This window comes from Thunnus maccoyii, chromosome 7, assembly GCF_910596095.1.
Source record: "Thunnus maccoyii chromosome 7, fThuMac1.1, whole genome shotgun sequence".
Lineage (NCBI taxonomy): Eukaryota > Metazoa > Chordata > Actinopteri > Scombriformes > Scombridae > Thunnus > Thunnus maccoyii.
In genome coordinates this window covers 14,821,420-14,840,632 of record NC_056539.1, presented here as the reverse complement: position 1 = coordinate 14,840,632, position 19,213 = coordinate 14,821,420, and the positions used below count along the sequence as shown (strand labels likewise).

Here is a 19,213-nt window from a genome sequence, read left to right as displayed (position 1 = left end):
AAAAAAAGGAAGCTTGAATGTTTTAAGACTTAAAGAAAAATAAAGAAAAACACATTCCTGTTACATATCATGTCATGCAAAATGAAAACAAGATGTTTAGACATAGTGTGTTCTTTATGGTGGCAATTAAACTGTTTTGTGACACTTGGGGGCAGTAAAGAAATCAAAAACATGCATAGGATAAGAATAGATATGTGTCTGAGATCATGTGTTTGAGTTTTGTAATGATGTATATTATATCATTTTTATTATTCTTGGATGCCAAACAACATCAGGCAAGAAGGCTGCCAATGAAAACTAGTCTTTTGGCTAACTCGGGTACATTTACATCTGTTTGAATGTTGATTAATGTGCATCCTTTTAAAATAAAAAATAATTGAATTGATTTTCATGCCAAAACAACTGCATGGAAACAAGTTATACCTCTGTTATCTCTCAGAGGGTGAAAAACAGATTGACTTATAGCCCAGATATTGTTCCATGATAATATTGTTGTATGTTCTCTGGTGTCAGCACCCTCATACCACATTTGATATTAAAGGATAAAATATCCATGTTTTTAAACGTGAAGCATGCCCCCCTACTATCTTAATCTACGGAAATATTTTTCTAAATCGGACACGCTAAATGAGATTTGGCTTAAGATATCACATGACTCAGAGGGAAGGCCATGTTGTTTCCTTTGTTTCCTACATTGTCTTGATTTACAGAGGGACACTATGGGCAAATGTTACTGTAAGCAGATGTTGTAGCTAAAACCCTGCAGAAAAAGCGAGAAAGACAACTCTAACGTTCTTCCTCATATTTGGAGTGCAGTGACTGACACTGAGTTTGGAAGGATAAAGGACAAATAAAGAAACTGATTCACTTTCCTTCATTAAAGACCCTGAAAGTGTTTCCCTCAGTAACCAACACATTTGCATTTTCTAAAAATAGTATGTTTAGATATATCTGTATATATGTGTGTGTGTGCCAGTGATTGTCAGGAAGGTGATGCTTATAGCCAGACCAGCAGGCCCAACCCAGTGATTAAAGAAAAGAGCGACGCCCATCCCTCAGTCTGTGATCTCAGCATGCACTGCGGTCTCAGTACTCGACCCCAAGGGACACCAACAACGATCAACGACAGGGCAGAGATACTTGAGCGTGACTGTTAAATATCCTGTATGAGATACACCCAGCTAGGCAACACTGTGGAAATGACGTATAGCTTCATGAAAGAGGAGTTCTTCCAGAGGAAATGCAGAGTAAATCTCAGTTTGGAAGTTGTTTAATACTTGGTGGAATTATCAGCAAGAGAGTTCGAGAGAAGGAATGCAGCAAGTTAAAAAGTTGAGAATAACAGACAGGTATACAGACACATGGTCCAAAACTGCCTCTAGTGTTTTGGCCTGCATGCAGATCCGCTATGTCCCAGTTTAATGTCATTCAGTCCCTCTGCACTCAAATTAGTTTGGCTTTGACCCTCAGATCTGCTGAGGAAATTAAAAGATCACTGCAGAGAGAACATAGATTTCCTGCTGGGGAGGAATTCCTTCCCTTTCCTGCTGTTGCTGCTTTTTCATCTGAACCATAAACCTAAAGGCATTTGTTTCACATTCCTGTTTGCAGTTCTGACAGATTATGTTGGCTGCGGCCTGTGAAAGCGCAGAGCCGTTACGATATGTTGAGTGCAAACAGCGTTGAGCTCCACAGACTACTTCTATGAATCTGCTGGGAGGCTCTTTATGGCTGTTTAAGGTTCACGTGGAGCTGCAGAAATTATTGCAAATATTTAAATTGGTGATAAATACACTCCATCTGTCTCCCTATCTGTGTCTCTTTCTTTCTCGTCTGCCAGGTGTCCAGTGTTTACACGTGTTTACAGGATTTAAAAAGAGCAGAGCACTGTAGAAAACACTCTATGCAGGTGTAGTCACAGTTGTAACGCCAATCCTAATCATAACAACATAGAGTCACTGATGCGCCACACAAAATCACACACAGTGAGCCACAAAGCTCATAAACGTATGTTTAAGCTCACACTCGCTCTCACACCCCCCTGAATGGTGAAACCCTTGATATAAACGTCCATTCTGATGACTCACCAAGGAGGCTGATTCTAGGAAAAACGGAAAAGAGGGATTCGGTTTCACAGGACGATGCAGCATAAATATTCCTGAGGAGCAAATTTGCAGGGGCCCCTTGTGTTTCAGAGAGGTTACACCATGTGTGTACAGTATGTGGCTCGGGCTGACCTACACACTAAATGAGGCATTACATCCACAGCCAGGAGACAGTACGTGTGGCTGCTGATTATTTGTTTACTACATGTTTTCTGTGGATCTTTAATGGTAATGTGGCTTGATCTTGATCTGGGGTTGCACCTTCATCTTTTCCTTTCTTTCTTAAACTGTTTTCTTCTCTCTTCTTCTACCTCTTTTCATGATTTGTCATCTCCACCATCCCCGCATTAATGTGTACAGTGTGGCGGTATGTGTGCATACAGTACATACAGTATATATCTAACTTCTTCACTCCATGCAGAAAACAGTGCTGCATGTGCAAGGCCATGCTCTCATTGTTTTGTCATTTCACTGCGTTCTCTATTATCTGACTATTTCCACTCTCTTTCATTGCCATCACTGTCCAGACGCAACAGGAGATGAAAAAGACCTTCGGGAAATTCTGCTGGGATCTTGAAGCCAGCTGGAGAGAGTAAATAATGGTAGAGAAACTCATGAATTACCATCAACAAGGTTCATTTCACATTTTACCCGTGGCATGAAAGCTAAACATAAAGGCTCTAATTAGTGGATTGTAGCCATAATTTGCCCATTCAGAAGTCCATTAAAAGAGGGGAAAAGATTTGCAAGGCAGGACAAAATGAAAGAAAGGCTCCTCAGTGGGAGTTCAGTCTTTTTACGAGTCTCTTAGTAAAGACACACAAGGTCATAAAAGAGCAAAGACTCAAGGAGGAGGCGTGTGTGTGGAGGGTGATATTTTATTCTTCTATTCAAAGGTGACATGAAGAGGTTGTGTTGCACGCCCGTGCCGGCAGTTTAACGAGGAAACTGGTTGATGTATGATGTGTGTGTGTGAATCTGTGTTGCACAGGACATTAAAGAGTTTGTATCTAAAATACACTGAGTGTGGCTCTTGTTTGTATCCACTGCACACTGTAAACTGCTTGTGTCTTTCTGATGAACCTTTCAGTCCTCACTCTCCAGTAAGTAAGTAAATAAGTCAGCCCCAACCGCTACAAACACAGAGCTTTGCTGGAGGAAAACAAACTGAGTCAGTGATTCTGTGGAATTCTGAAATCAGACATTATGAGCTGACAGCAGAGTCCGGTGTTATTATCTTGATACACATGATGCAATATGTACAGAAATGTCCAAACTAACTACCTTTATTTCTGTCTTATTAGACATACAGTACCAGTCAAAAGTTTGGACACACTTTTCTCATTCAAGAGAATGGGAGGGTGCGTCCAAACTTTTGTCTGATACTGCATGTGATTCTTGAAAGTTTTCTCGAGCGAGATGATGCAGATGAAATCACATCTGTGGGCCTTGTTTTCCCCCTCTATCAAACCCAGCGAAGTGATCTCAGCAAAGAGGCTGCAGTGCGTTTTACTCTGCCAACACTACGTGAGGGCTGGATGTATGCTGGGGGTGACCTCATGGGATCAGTAGGAAGCCAGGAACACCAGCCTTCTCCTATATCACCTTTGACATGTATACATATATATATATATATGTGTGTGTATAATATATATATAGATATACAGTATATGAAACAGATGCCAAACTCTTATATAGCTCATAAGGACATTTTGTCTGCCAGTTACATAAGCGTGTGCACAAAAAAAGCAGCTATGTATGAGTCTGTATGTATATTTGTGTACATGCATGTACTGTACATACAGTATGTACAGAGGAAGGAGCATGAATAGCAACTACATTTTCCCTCATGATGCAAACAACTGATTCTGTCTTCACACTAATATTATTTACAATATTGTGCAACCACACACACACACACACACACACACAAAGGAACTTATGAGTACATCTGTTGCTGTGTGTCCTCTATAAGTCAGGTCAGAGACACATCATACAGATCTTCCATGTGAAGCACTGTATCCATTACACAAATGCCTACACTTATTCACACATTTGCTACGGATGCATACAAGCGCACACAAAGAGTCCTGAAAGTGATACGCACACATAAAGTACACATGCATACTATGTGTATACGGGCTGAGCACAGCACAGACTCCAGTAACCATCTGCTCAGTAAAGTTTCCCGCTGGTTTTCCATGTTCTCACCGAAAGCCACATTTTCACATATGTACATTACATAAGCAGTGGTGCATATGTGTGTCGATGGTTTATCTAAGAGGAATGCAGCAGACCAGAAGCTTGAATGCGTCCTATGTTTTACCCATGAAGGCAGCTGGTCATGCTGGTGTTCAGTCAGCTCAGGGAGACTCTGGGGTCGCTGTGTATGCAGCAGTCAGCACCAGTCTGGTCTGGCTGGACTGTCTCATATCACTAATGTAACTCAGGAGAAATAAAAAAAAGATTTCATAACCACTTTATTTCAGCTGCTTCAGAAGATGCCAGCATCTGGGCAACATGCAGTTAGGCATGTATTTCTTGCTATGTTCATTTCAGTTCCTTTTTAAATTGTTTGAATTATGTCGCAACTCAATTTTATCTGAGTATAAACTGCAAAATATAATGTCTCTCTTGCATCAGACATGTTCATTCCTCCTCCATCCCTGCTGACAGAAGCTTAATCTGAGGAGTAAACTACAGGCTTGATCTGTTCCACTTGTTTCCACCCCATGATGAGGTCTCAGACTTTGATGGCCCGGCTTGGCTCAGGTCCGGCCTTTGCTCCCTTTTCATCAGCCTGGCTGCTGCCTGAGATTGATGTCTTTGGCAGGGAGGAAACATGGTTTGCATCATTCCTCCCATGCCGCTCCCCAGCAGCCTGGCATGGAGTCCGGTTGTTATGCTTGGATGACTGTGAGAAGCCTGTTGTTTCAACACCGCAGTCCTCCTCTAGATGAAGGATTTGCCTCATTGTCCATGTTGTCCTGTATCTCTGATGTCAAACTAGATGCAGATTTAAGAAAAATGATTGTAATGAGATTACGCCTAGAGATGGACCGTGTATTTTATATTTTTCTATCAGACATTGTGTTTTTGCTTGCAGACAGCCATTTGGTGAAGACATTCTTAAACACAGAAAGGGTGAAAAGAACTAAGACCACACATCTATCTAGACACACTATTTATTTCCATCTATCTCTTTTGCTTTTTTTTAACATTGAAGATCTGTCTCCTCCCTGCAGGACAAGCTGTTGCTCTGAGCTTCAGTTCTGTTGAAACACGCTAAGCATGTTGTCTCAGCTTTGTTTTTCTCTCAGTTGTCCAAGGAAGGTCCTGGTGGATGCGCCTGCGGTGGCCTCAGGTCTGATGCCTTGCAGACTAACATCCAGAAGAACTTGTGTACATGAGTGTATCATCAAACAACGTGCACCACACACATACAGCCCTGCCTCAGCTTCCCTCCTGCGCCACCTTACACTCCCAAATGTTTCCACTGCTAAAGAGAGTTGACTATACTGACAACCTGCTGTGTGATGTGATGTGAATCCCACCATGTTTGTCTGTTTCTCACGTGCACGGCAAGGGCGACGCTCTGGCTGCTGTAGTCATCACATTACCTGCTATTGTTCTTCATATGAGCATGAACAGGGAGGAAACCCTTGTTTATAAAATAATAAGATGCTAAATGTTACACTACATTTTTATTTGCAGCTACATGCAATAAGCTTGTGTTTCTGTGTAATAGACATAGATATTGGTATACAGTGGAAGGAAGAAAGAGAGACAGTTCAGTTAGAGGACTCATCAGGACAGACATCAGAGAAAACAAACACAGTCATTTTAGCAAAGGCCAAGAATCTGGGTAAATGATGTTGCACAGCATGGGGTGACACCGAGGATCAGTGGTATGTGTGTCCGTATGTGTGTGTGCATTCCTTGTACATTGAACTCGGTGTGAGTGTGTGAACGGGTGCCTGCATGCACATTTGTCTGCCTTCGTGTGTGTGTCTGTGTGTGTCCAGGTGAGGTGTCTGCGACCTTCTCTAGCTCAGACTCTGTGTTCTCCTCTCCCCAGTGGTCGTGGTTATGTTGACTTTAAGCTTTTCATTCTACATCTGGTGGACTATTTGTAGTTGTGGAGCGGTCAATCGGGACAAGAGGAAAGAGAAAAAAGGCAAACCGCTACAGGGATGCTGGTGGATAAAGGCCTGATTTTTTCCCAACTCCAACATCCTCTCACCCACAAATTATGTCCTCTATGCCCCTGTCGTCTGTCTCCTTTTCTTTTCTACTTTGGTTAAGTAGCCCTGCTCTGTCATTCATGTCCTCATGGATGCAAAACATTGTCACATCTAGTATATGGATTCAGCTGATTCTACAGTGTCACTCAGGGCCAGTTAATAAGCATAACAACATCAACCTCATGCCTAAAATACAAACAGAAATTACCAGCTTTAAACTTCTATTTATGAGTTTAGGATACCCCCTAGTGGACAAAAAGAAAAATGACAGAAGTTAACGTGGATTTTAGGATTTGTGGCACTATGGTTGAAATTTCCTTTTGCTGTTTGATATGTTTCTTCCTGAAACGGCATCGTGGGGTGGATGCATGTTAGGGTTGGCATTGTTGCAAACTGACAAATGTACACATATGAACCATGTTTTTTTTTTTTCTTTTGCTTCAGCTGCAAGTTAGCTGCAGACCTGAAGGTTTTAAATGAAGAGGGGGGTCAGCTGCATTGCCAAAAAAACTTTAATATTATTTTTTGACTGAAATTTTGTTCACCAGTCAATATATGAAAGATATGTGCAAAAAAGCTGCTTTTAAACATGTTTGGCAGATATTATAGATAGACTGTCGTGAGACAGGTTAGTTTTACCCTACTGATGATGTGTTGTTGCAATAGTAATCACACACACTTCTTTTAAATACCTTTCAAATACAACAATACTTGATATTATATAATGGAATATAGAATTCACATTATTGCTGTAATCTTGAGTTATTAATGACCATGAACAAGTCTTTCACAAATCTCACTAACAAGCAAACTGATCATGTCGTCAAAGCTAAACCTTTGAGATCCACTGACACATTTTTAAGGGGATATTGACACATGTTGTGGTTTATACCTGTTATACTCCAGTACAAGAGCTAATTAAAGGAATATAATGCTTTTTCTTGACCATTCAAGAAGTTTACAGTATGATTATGTGTACTTCCCCGATGATATGCGGTCTGCATCATCCTGTGAATAATGCTTAATGACACATGATCTTCAGAGTTTTGACAGAGGCAAGTATTTTGGGAAAGAGAGGAACTCCATTTCTAGAAAAAGGAACTTGGAGCCAGTCATAGATAAGACTCAAGGACGTTGCATACAGATGAAGGAGTTATATCTAGAAATAATATTTTAAGCCAAAACTGACAGTAGGTTTACTCATGATCTGAATACAAAGATCAAAACGCCTACTGTCAAAATTATTTCCTGTTGCAGATAAATATACAGTATGTAATCCTGGATTACATGTATGATGTGATATTCTGTAATGAGAATGTTACATGAGGTGACCTAGGAGGAGAGTTGACATACAACTTGTCCTCAACTCATCCTCCTACGCCACCCATGGGGGGTTTGCAATTGCAGACATTAGCTTCTCACCTCATTTCTTCAGTCTAGGCTGGAGGTCAAACTGTTTATACATATATATATACACATCCCTCCTTGATGGATTTCAAGTTGAGTAACACTCCCTCTGCCATTTGGAAAAGTTTCAAGGCACCAGAGCAGCAGTCTGAGTGCAAAATCCACTGTGTGTGGTTAGTACTGCTGGAAAAGGTGACAGGATTATAGGAGTTTTGTAGTTTAGTTATTAAAGGAAAGGTTAATATATTTTTCAAGTCTGTCTTAAAACGCTACAGACATATTACTGGTTGCTGTAATTTTTCTTCCATTTTCCTAAATTTTAATGCAAGAAACGGGGGACAAAATCCACAATCCTCACTCTTTGATGGAGTCATGGTGGCTAGATGGTACCATGTTTAAAACATACTTTACAGTAACTCAACAGATGCTTATCATTTTAAGATGTACGGCAGATTCTTGGACATGTGGAGTATGATGTGGCATGTCAATTGGCTCTGATTGGCTGGCTGTTTATGAAAGGATTAATCCCGCAGCACATTTTTTCAAAAAGCTCAGTAGGATTTAACATTTTTGATGCAGGATAATTTGGAAGTCCCCCTACAGTCAAAAATGTGTTTCGCTTCTTGTTCCTAGAGCTGGGTGTTTGAGCCTCACTGTGCAGAATACTGTATGTGCAGAGTCTGACACCGGAAGTCTGTTTTCACTTTCATCTATGAAAGTGGAAAGTTTCTCTGTGCTCATTGAAAATCTGATTTTAAGGGGTGGGCCTACAAGCATGATTTGTGACATCACAACTAGTTTTGATAGCCAACCCTGATCCAATATTCAGTTTATACAAGTGTGATGTGGAAACTTGAAGCCCCCGGTGCACAAACATTGAGAATGGAATTTACAGTGAAGTAGGAGACATCTTGTGTCCCACTGTTAAACTTCTGAAATGAACATACTTGCATATTTATAGTTTCTGGAATTTCTAATGAGTGAGAAGGAGATGTCATTTTAAGGATTTAAACATTTTCATCATCATCATTTCAATCATTTAACTTCTTTTGTGGAAAAACAAAAATTATTATTCAAAGTAGAGTATTTTAAATACATCTTCAAACATGTCTGGAGGGGATCTTTAACCATTTGTTTGCAGAGCACAAACAAAATGTCAATTGTGCAGTGTTCACTACTAAATCTGGACTCTAACACAGTTTGAACTAATAAGCAAAAAACGTTCAGGTAACCGAACTGGTAATGCAAAGTTAGATCACCAACACTGAGACAAAGGGCCTGGCTTAGTGCATGATCCAAGAATATTTAAACTATAACATTTCTTTACAAGAAATTGTGGTACAATAGGAAGCAAAACTAATGGCTGTTATAATATTATGCCACCTCATGTACTGTAATTTTGTTGTATGAATTCTAATAAATACACGATGTTACACTCTTAAATTGACTTCAGAAAATGTGTTTTAAAAATGGAACAAGGGAAATTTTGATTCAGTTGCACCACTGCAAAAAGATGAAAAATGTTTTATTTGTTGAAGGAAATTTTTTTTGTGTATTTTACAAATTAAGCTCCAATAGAGACCAATAGAGCAGCTGGTTTTCTCTGCTGCTGAACTGAACTGGCATTCAAAGAAACCAAACAGTGTCAACATGAGGACAAAATAAAACCATTTTATGAACAAACCTAAAAACACATTTGAGTTACAAGATCTTAGTCAACAGATTCCTGGCGCATTTACCATAATCTAACATTCACACAAATCAAAGCACTACTATGTACAAAAGAGTTTGGTTTGAAATACTAAAAAAAGGTCTTACAAGCATGGGTTATCAGAATGTAACATTTAATTTAAAAACCTTTCCTTCGGCAGGGAAATTTCACCAACCATCCGTGTTTCCAAGAGAATAACGTCAAAAAAGTAGCCTGAAACTCATAACAAATTAATTACAAGAAGCAGATGAAAGATCTCTGCTCCGTCGAACATCTGACTGGCCAACGAGGGGCTTACATACATTACAGAGTGGAGAACTTCCAAAATGTTCAGACACAGACTGGGATACAGCAAGGAGACTGGTGAGGTTAGGTCCATCCAGGTGTCTATAAAACATTTGAAATTACAGCACAAAGCTCTGATGTGACTCCATCACAGGTCAGCCCGCATATACAACACATTCTTGTAAGCAGACAGTCGTGTTATACAGGCAAGGCAGGTAGGACTGAGTGAGAAACACAAGACAGGTGATCACTATATCACAAAAAAGGAGAAGTGACCAGGAAAACAAGGGTCTCCATAAGAATTGCAAAAATGGATAGGAATTGTGCGAAAAAAGAATTCCTGATAAGATTTGTTTTTTTTGTACAAAACAAGATGGTCACACCCTTCCTGATGTGACCTCCTCAAACAGTCCCAGTGTTGTCTATAGACAGAAACATCAGTAGCGTCGACCAAAGGCTCCACCTTGCAGCCCGCCGCCCTGCATCAGCTGGTTCTGTCTGTTAAGAGCTCCGGAGAGAGACTGAGATGTTCCTGTGTTCATGTAACCTCCACGGCTGGTGACAGAAAACACAAAAACACATAATGAGTGACACCGTTACAACAATTACAGTGGCATGCTCTTTAAGAGGGATTAAATCAAAAATCAAACTTAAATCCAGCTCACCCTGCCATTCCTCCACGTGCTATGTGGCTCTGGCCTGGTATAGCACCGTCTCTACCTAGAACGGAGGAGCAAAACATCAGACACACCAAAGAGCAATAGTCATAGCTCTACATGTTACCGTTAAACAGGATACCAACTATATGTAGCTTCAGAACACATTACACAATTTTCTTTGAGCCTGCTGTTATATTTGTGGCATCTGCAGCTAGCAGTTAAGTAATTTCACTATAAAGCACAAGTGTTCGTACTTTGCCATGCTCTGTCTCCATCCATCTTCCGGCCAGAGTCCCAGTCTCGACCTCCTTCCCTAAAAAAAAAAAAAGAAAAGAAAAGAAATCAAATAAGTATTTTTCACATTTCTCCCCCCTTCAGCAAAAAGATTTGGTACTGGACTCTACTTAGGTTTTTTATTTAGCTTGAACTGATGCTAGTTCAAGCTCAGAGTGATGCTCACCTGGGGTTGATGCGCTTGTCGTAGCCTCCAGCCCACGAGTCTCGGCCATCTCTGCCGTGTCTGTCTGACCTGTCAGAAAAATGCTGCAAGAAAAGACAACACAGACAGTTAAAACTCCCACACTGTGTTCCTGTGCCGTTGCATCAAATCTGCACTGCAAACATTCACAGGTTTCATCACATCTCTTACCTGGCCATCTCTGTCTGCGCCAATGCCTCGAGCGTTGTCTCGCCTGTCCATCAACATGTCGTCTTGGTAACGTCCCCGGTCCCTGTGGTCAAAGTCCTGGTAACGTTCCTGTCGACCGAAGTCTGAACGGCCATATCGGTCATCCATGGCCATGCGCTTATCAGGCCAGTCATCTTTCCTAAAAAAAAAAAGAGCGAGCAACAACATCCAGAATGAAGTTCATCCAATGAGCTGCATCTAGTTGATATACAATCTACAGGACAAACAGATGCACTGAAATGCTCACCCTTAATGTTGTTAAATGTTAATGCTAGCACTCAAAAATATCAAGAAGCCTACTGAAATGAACCTCTGCTATGAAATAAATCCATTCTGTATCATCCTGTTCAGCGTCTCTTAGTGCATCTTTTGTTATCATTTACCTGCCGTCTAAGTCATAAGGCCTTTTTATGGGACGTCGCTCCTGTTCATAGCGTAGCTGCTCTTGCTGTCGTCGCAGTTCCTCACGCTCTCTCAGGATCCTCTCCTGCTCGCGCCGCCTCTCATATTCTATACGCACCCTTTCCCGCTCCAGGAACTGACGCTCCAAGCGGTCTGCATCGAGGCGCTGCTTCTCAGCCTGTGAATGAAACCGTTCATGGGTTAATTATGATTATTAACATACAGCTTGTAAGAAAGTAGGGTTGACAACAAGAAATGACATAAAACATAAAAACAAGATATGTATTCAGCAGACTGCGATTTGCACCAGAGAAAGTGTTCCAAGAATGTGGGCAGAAACACAGATGGATATGCAGAGTGTGTCAGAGAAATCACTTGACAGAAATAAGTGATTTGACCGTACCTCCAGCCAGTCTCTCTTCCTGAGCAAGTGTTTCCGCTCCTCTCTCTCCCTGAACAGACGGATTCTCTCGCGCTCACGGTCTGGACGGTTGTCACGATCACGGTCGCGGTCACTGGAAGAAAAAACAGCAAAAACTTCCAATTAGTGACTGACTGAATTCACTGTTTTTGAAGATAGATAAGACAGTAGGTTGATAGTGTCCATTTCCCATGAACATCCACAAGATAATAATCCAAAACTAAGTAAAAAACCGACATTCATTTCAGTTATGTTGCATTAAATCTTATTATGTTGGGTTGAGATCGGAGTTTCCAGATAATTCTTGCATGATCCTTACGTGTATCTGCGTCTCTCCACCTCTCTGATCTCCCTTTCCCGTTGTCTCTGCCTCTCTCTCTCCCTCTGCTCTTTGATCTGGTCAAATGACAGGATGTCTTTCTTCTCCTTACTGGGTGACTTGCGGTCCCGACTCTTTGTGCTCTGGAGAAAGGAAAGAAGGAAAGAAACAGTAGAAACATTACCGACAACACCAAACAGACACAAACAAGTTGTGGGTATACTGAAATGAGTAACGCACAGAAACATGTCTCTGTTCAGTTGTTACATATCTTATATTACAAAAGCAGTTTGTTTACCTATTTCAATATATGCATGTTGACTTACTCGTTCCTTGCTTTTGGTTTTGACGCTGATGACGGGCTCTCCCTTGGACTTGTCCATAACTACAGTCCTCTCGTTACGCCCTGTTAAAACAAATACATTATTGATATTGTCAAGAATATAAGTAAATGTTTTACAGAGGTGAGAGATTTTCCAGTGTTCACTTGATACATAAAAGCTGGAAATAGTCCAACTTTTCTCACCTTTGCCATCTTTTCCTTCTCCCTCAGACTTCTCATCCTTTCCATCAGATCTGCAAAAGACATCAACGTGACATAAGAGATCTATGTATAAACAGTTTCATGACTGGTTTTTTCCTCCTGTAAAAGTGGGCTGTAAGTGTTAAATCTGCAAGCCATGCTGAAAATATATGAGCCCTCGATACTCAAGGGTCCACTTGACTGAAAACACTGTTGGGTCATTTTTAATAAAGACTTTAGTCAAACATGTGGCAGCTTGTAGGGAATCTTACTTTGAGTCAGTGGAGTGTCTCCTGTCGCTGCCAGACTTCTTGGTGTCATTCTTGTCTGCTGGCTTCTTTCCCGCAGGTTCGTTTTTAGCCTACGACATATAAACAGATTGAAATGATTTATTCACAAGAGCTCCAATTTCACACTGTTCATATCAGACTATGAAAGTGATCACCATCACCTCTTTTGTAGGTGTGAGATTTGTGTTTTCCAATGGAAGTTATTTCTGTCATTTAAGTGCAGTTAATTAAAAAAAACCTCCTCCTCCTTTTATCTAAAACAATAGCAGATGGTTCGTAATAGACAACACATTCCCCAGTCTGCTACACGTTAAATAACTCGTAGGTAGGCTGCCTTAGAGCCTAAATAAAATGCTTACATGTAGCTGACATTACAAAACTTAATGGGCATGTGCCATATGGCGTGCCTAGTGACTTTTTTCTTTGCTATATGGGTTTCTAATTAGGACTGCATATCAGTGTAATTAAGATTGTATCCATCGAGTTAGTCATAACATTTCCATTACACTGAACAGAACTCAAAATGCACACAGAGGTGGTTAATTTAAATAACAGGAAATAAGAGTTCTGTGCACAAATGATGAAATGAAGATTCACTGAGATCCATAAGGCGTTTATCTGGGTGAGACTAATTACTGGAAGACTGTGCGCACTAACAGCTAAGAAGTTCCCTTAACACTTACCCGCTCCACAGAGATCATCCTGCCATGCAGCTCAGTCCTGTGAAGGTGGCTGATACACTTGGTGGCCTCCTCTGTGGAGGACATGGTGACAAAGCCATAGCAGCGAGCACCGGGACTCTTAGCATTGGTCACCACCTTAGCTCCAACAACCTGCAGGTAAAGGTGGACAAGGAGTGGAAGAGATGAAAATAACTCCGATCAATAGTACTTTTTTGGATCAGATTTAAATGTTCTTTAAATTCTAAGTCTGTTTAAGCTACTAACCTTGCCATATTTGCTGAAGAGGGTCTTCAGATCAGTCGCTCTTGTAGTGGAGGAGAGACCACTGACCCACAGATTCCTGCTACTGCTTGCTGCAGCACCACTTCCAGCGGCTACGCCCAAACACGCAATAAATTAATGAGCATTTATCCACGGAGTTTGAAACAAACACCACAGCAGGAAAGAAATCACTTAATAAACTCACCCTTTTCATCTTTTGACTCGGTCTTGCCATCTTTTTCCTCAGAACTAGAGACAAAGAAAAAAAGCCATAAACATACAACAGTCAGGACGTCTGGGATCTCTCCTCATATTGATCTATATATGTATGTGTTTTATGGTATAATACAAAACTGACAGTGATCCACCCATCGCGTACCATAGTGCAGTGATTTAACAGTGAATAAATGGAGCTATACCCTATGACAATTCCGATACATTACATTGTCAATGGGTAATAAAGTGGGATAGGTGAGTGTAAGTGATGAGAAATGGAAACAGACAAATGCAAACAACGTTTTTTTACCTCCAAAAGAGCATCCAAATTTTGCTAGCACAAAGGAGCCAATGCAACAGAGATAGCCATTTTGGTTTCTAGTAGACAGAAAGCAACAAACCTCTTTTTCTGATCATCGCCCTCTACAGAAGAGGACTCTTTCACTGTGGAGGCTGAATCCGCAGCAGCTTTCTCTTCTGTCTTCTCATCCTCCTCACCCTTCATAGACCCCATTTCTGAATCAACAGTTTCGCCCCCGGTGCCCTGTTCGCTTACACTAACAGCCTGCGAGCTTTTCTTTTCAGTGTCAAGTGTCTCTTCTGGGACGTTCTGTGCGTCCCCAACCTCTTTGGTGTCAGTCTCTGAGACATCCTTGTCGCTCTCCACATCTCCAGAGGCGGCCTTGTCGCTTTTGGCACCAGTGTCGGACACATTGTCTTCCCCTCCGGCGGTTGCGGCTTGCTCTTCTTCAGGGCTCGTCTCGTGGCTCTGGTGGTGATCTTCGTTAAGCGGCTCAGATAAACAAGACCCGGCTACTTTGTCATTTTCTACGGATTTAACAGGAATAGAATGGCACAGAGTTTAATCACTTCTGAAACACAGCAATGGTTAACGAGGAACTGGCAAGGCCTGGATTAGGAACGTCATGACCACTGGCCTGTGCTCTTAGAACTAGGTATTAAAACGATGAAGTAGACCCTAATGAGAGACTGGAAAAGAACCCAAAAGCTGGAGGACAGCCAAGCAACTAGAGGGACACACTTTTGCTCATTTCTCAAGTTGAACCACTTCACTCTGTTCACCTGATCCAAAGCAGACAAAGAGTTCAGTGCTGAAGAGAGCCACAAGAACAGCAATGCGGCAGTAGAGGCTCGCTGCAGTCCGTCTTCTTTCAGCCTTTAACTTTTCCAGTGTCCATTTGTATTGACCAGAACTTCAAGCTCAAGTCCAGAAGTTTCATATACAGATTATTTCTGAGTCAGTGTCTTTAAAAAGTTGTGGTTGCTGATGAATCTTGATGCATCTTCGTTGTCTTGGTCTTCAAGTGGCAACCTAGAAACACTGCAATCACCTGCAACAGCTCACACCTCCCTGACCTTGATATTCAATTGCTGTCAGTGTGCGTCAAATTGTTAACCACTGCTGTTTCAGTACTGCAACATCACTGATAACTTCACTTATCTTAACACTGAAATTATGAATTATGGTTAACCAAATTTCAACACAAAGCCAGCAATTTCCTTTGGGCTTCCAGTCTCTCTTCCTGGTTTTGAAACTAAACAAAGTGTTTGCATTCCAAGCTCAACACTATAAAAGATACCTACACCTTCTTCTAACTCTTTCTCTACAGTACCTGTTTCTTCTCTCATGTCATCTGCTTCTGGATCCTGAGCCTGAAACAAAAAGATGATGTCTTTATAAATAAAACAGTTTGTGACATTTACTTCTATGATTGTTTCACAAGATTTACATATGAGAAGTATTTGTGAGGGAACACACCATATTGATTGATGAGTTCATCATATATTCATCTTTATCTACCATCTCGGACCCCTTCATCTGATAAAAATACATACAAATAACATTAAAACTTGCCGGTTTAAAAGATAAAAATTTGCAGATAAGTTTCTAGTCTAGTTTCTCACCTCTGGACCTCCTGCTTCATCTTCCGACTCGGAAGCCCTGTTGTCGTGTTCTTCGTTCATCGCTGCTTCTTCCTCGCTGTGAAAATTCTCAGCTTCGTCGTCGTCATCGTCCTCAGCTGGTATTCCATTGTCGTTCTCCGTCTCATCCAGGATGTTCATGTCAAGGATGTCCATTTCCTGCATGTTCTCATGTTCATCCTGAAGTTCCTCCTGGTAAAGAAGAGAAGAAAGGTGTTTTTAAAAAAATATAACAGTAACACCCAGAGCAAAAGCATCGTGTCAGAGCAGTAGTTAAATATGAAAATAAATCAACGTTTCAAACTCACATGGCCATCGCGGGAATCGTCCTCGATAGTGCTGTCCTCTGGTTCATCATTGTCTTGCCTTGTATCTAAAGAACAGAGAGTATGTTTTAGTTAAGACCAAGTCATTGAGTGTATCACAAGTCCTACATGAATGCAGATCAAAATGTTCTGTGACTGTCAAAGTGTGTTTTGATCCATCTGTTTTTATGCACATTTATTAATTTGCAGTTAAAAAATAACTTGAGTGGAAACACCTGAAATTTAAGGGAAAAAAAAAAGTTTTTACCCCTGGTGGAGGTGGAAAAGTTGGTGTAAAAGAAGAAAAAGAAAATGCAACAAAGTACAACGGAACCAGAAATGGGGCATAAATCATGACACACATGAAAAACATGTGAATGAAACGTCACTCAAGCTTCCACTCCACGTCTGAGGTTTGACAGGCACCATTTCAATTTCCCCTCTTTTTCTGTTGAGGTTTAACAGCACTGGACTGGAGATTTAGCACCACAGACTGTTTAACGGCAGTCGATGAAGAACACGCTATAATTTGCATTTTCTTTTGCTGATTGTACGGAAATTATGTTACAATTTGTGTTACATTTGGATGGATACTTTGCTATAAAGGTTTTCACGTTTAGGTACATCACATTGTACTCCATAATACAATTTAATACCTACTATAACCTCTAAATTGACCATCGTCTTTACAGGACACCTGCCTTACAGTCTGACTAAATTTGACATGATAAGACTCAGTAATGTGGAGTTTGTTGCAGGGCATTATTACCTTCACACAGACATGTCTGTTGTGTTATACTGCTTTACTTTTAACAAGCTGCTTCTTGTAAAGTGGCAACTCAGTGCACATCTGTAGACTGGCAGCTACTCAACATTACATAGTAATTTAATTGGTAAGTGAATATAATGCCCGCAAACACTGAAATATTTTGTTATTTCTAATCACAAGCCTGCATGTTCATCATAGTTGTATTATGAGATCTGGATACCAGATGACGCCTATTCAGTCCAATAAGAATTGGCTGCCTGGCGCATGAGCTAAAAAAGTTTATAGTTTCCTGGTTTACTTGTGCAGTATGTGGCCCACTGAGTCTGTGCAGTAGTGTTTCTCCTGCTAGCCCGGCCTGTGAATCCCCGCTCAGCCCTTACATTGCGTCCGAAATCGCATACTGTGCACTACATACACAATATGTGTACTATCATTCAACATGTGAATAAACAGTTGTATGTATCTTTTCAGACGCAGTGAGCTGTAATTATCACGTCACTTCCTGAAGCGTTACTGACATTACACCAGAGCTGCCTTGGTTCCTGTCCGCCGTTGTCTATTATGTTGTTGTCGTGATGACTGCATTATATTGCGGGATATTTACACCTGCGTAGAGTCAAGTGCTAGCATACTTTAATATTTCCCAGTAAACAGTATGCAATTCATGTATTATTGGTTTCAAACTAACTTTTTAAAGGGCTTTTCTTGGTCCGGGGAAGGTTTTACAAATATAAAACTTTCATGGATAAAAAATTCATAATAGAAAGAGAAGTAATTGACCTTGTTTGCAGTTCGAGGTTTCCTGTCAACAATTTTGTAGACGTCACCTCTCTTATATAATGGTGATTTATGGGGAAAATGTATTTTGGGCAGCAGGGTGATTTTTCACTGCAATACCGCAAGTGGTCGCTGGGAAAAACTGGATAAAACGGACAGCGTCGTATCCAGGTCTTATTATACATCCATGGTGTTCATGTGATCGCGCACAAGCATGAAACACCACGAGATCCGAGTATCGGGTGACATCTAGCAAGCAGAGGACTCATCAGTGTAGTTTCGTTGAAACAGAAACGAAAGGGACACAGGCGACACAACAGACAGTTACAGTAACGTTACAACATGGTGTCCACTCAACACCCGTCTTGTCCAAAATGTACCTTTGGCGGCCCGTTTAGGTGTAGCTTTCTTCGGGGTTGCCTCCGGTGCAACAACAATCTCATCAGGATTTCCACCATCTTCTTCGATTGCCTGTTTACAAAGAGTGGAGCAAAAACACAATCATACATTTACATTGACTGTAACGTGCAATTCAGGACAAGTTCAAAATAACAACCAACACCAAAATATGTAAAAAACTATGCATATGTAAACATTTAGCTGTTTGGCGCAAACGTAAGCTAGCAGTTCGTGTCAACGGGCCTCGTAAATCAACGTCAATGCAACGTTAATGTAACGTTTGGCTGAGAGGGTTCATTTGCACAGCCAGAATATGCAAAATGCAGCCTTCTAACATGATTAGGGAAACCTTATACTAATCAAATTCAGTGAGTAGTTGTTTCACAAGACCTTTTTCAAACGCTCCGACAGCACGCTCTTGACGCCAGTGGTGTCCAGGTTTCGTCTCTTCAGCTCGGCCTTCAGATCGATAACTCTCAGTTCCGACAGTTTGCGAATCTCTCCGCCCTCCGGAACCTCCATCTCTGTTGATGGGTCAGCCATTGTTTTGTCCGTAACAATATATCTGCAGCTTGAAATAATCCCTTTAAGCACGTTATTTACTAATGCTGCACCGCGAAAGGGAGCAGCTAGCTTGCAAAACTACTGCAAAATGGAGGCCGTAGCCAGTTGACGTCAGTGCGCAGCCGCAATGCAATTATAGTGCAGAGACCAGCAATGGAGAGCAGCATTCATTTATACAAGACTATACATACATATGTATATATGTATGTGTGTATACGCACACACACACACACACACACAC

At 41.0% G+C, this 19,213-nt stretch overlaps 1 protein-coding gene across 1 annotated transcript; it reads right to left on the bottom strand.

Moving 5' to 3' along the window:
• Positions 1 to 9,407: 9,407 nt before the first annotated feature.
• On the bottom strand, positions 9,408 to 19,088 carry safb (scaffold attachment factor B). The gene is made up of 21 exons (XM_042417478.1): positions 18,799 to 19,088; positions 18,390 to 18,480; positions 16,467 to 16,531; positions 16,141 to 16,350; positions 15,995 to 16,054; positions 15,849 to 15,888; positions 14,616 to 15,042; positions 14,204 to 14,247; positions 14,002 to 14,111; positions 13,738 to 13,887; positions 13,037 to 13,125; positions 12,768 to 12,817; positions 12,568 to 12,647; positions 12,242 to 12,384; positions 11,905 to 12,016; positions 11,483 to 11,679; positions 11,061 to 11,238; positions 10,872 to 10,954; positions 10,666 to 10,724; positions 10,418 to 10,472; positions 9,408 to 10,307 (listed from the first exon to the last, which is right to left on the bottom strand). Exons 1-21 carry the CDS (start codon positions 18,949 to 18,951, stop codon positions 10,190 to 10,192), a joined length of 2,514 nt encoding a protein of 837 aa, XP_042273412.1. The 5' UTR covers positions 18,952 to 19,088; the 3' UTR covers positions 9,408 to 10,189.
• Between the last annotated feature and the right edge of the window lie 125 nt (positions 19,089 to 19,213).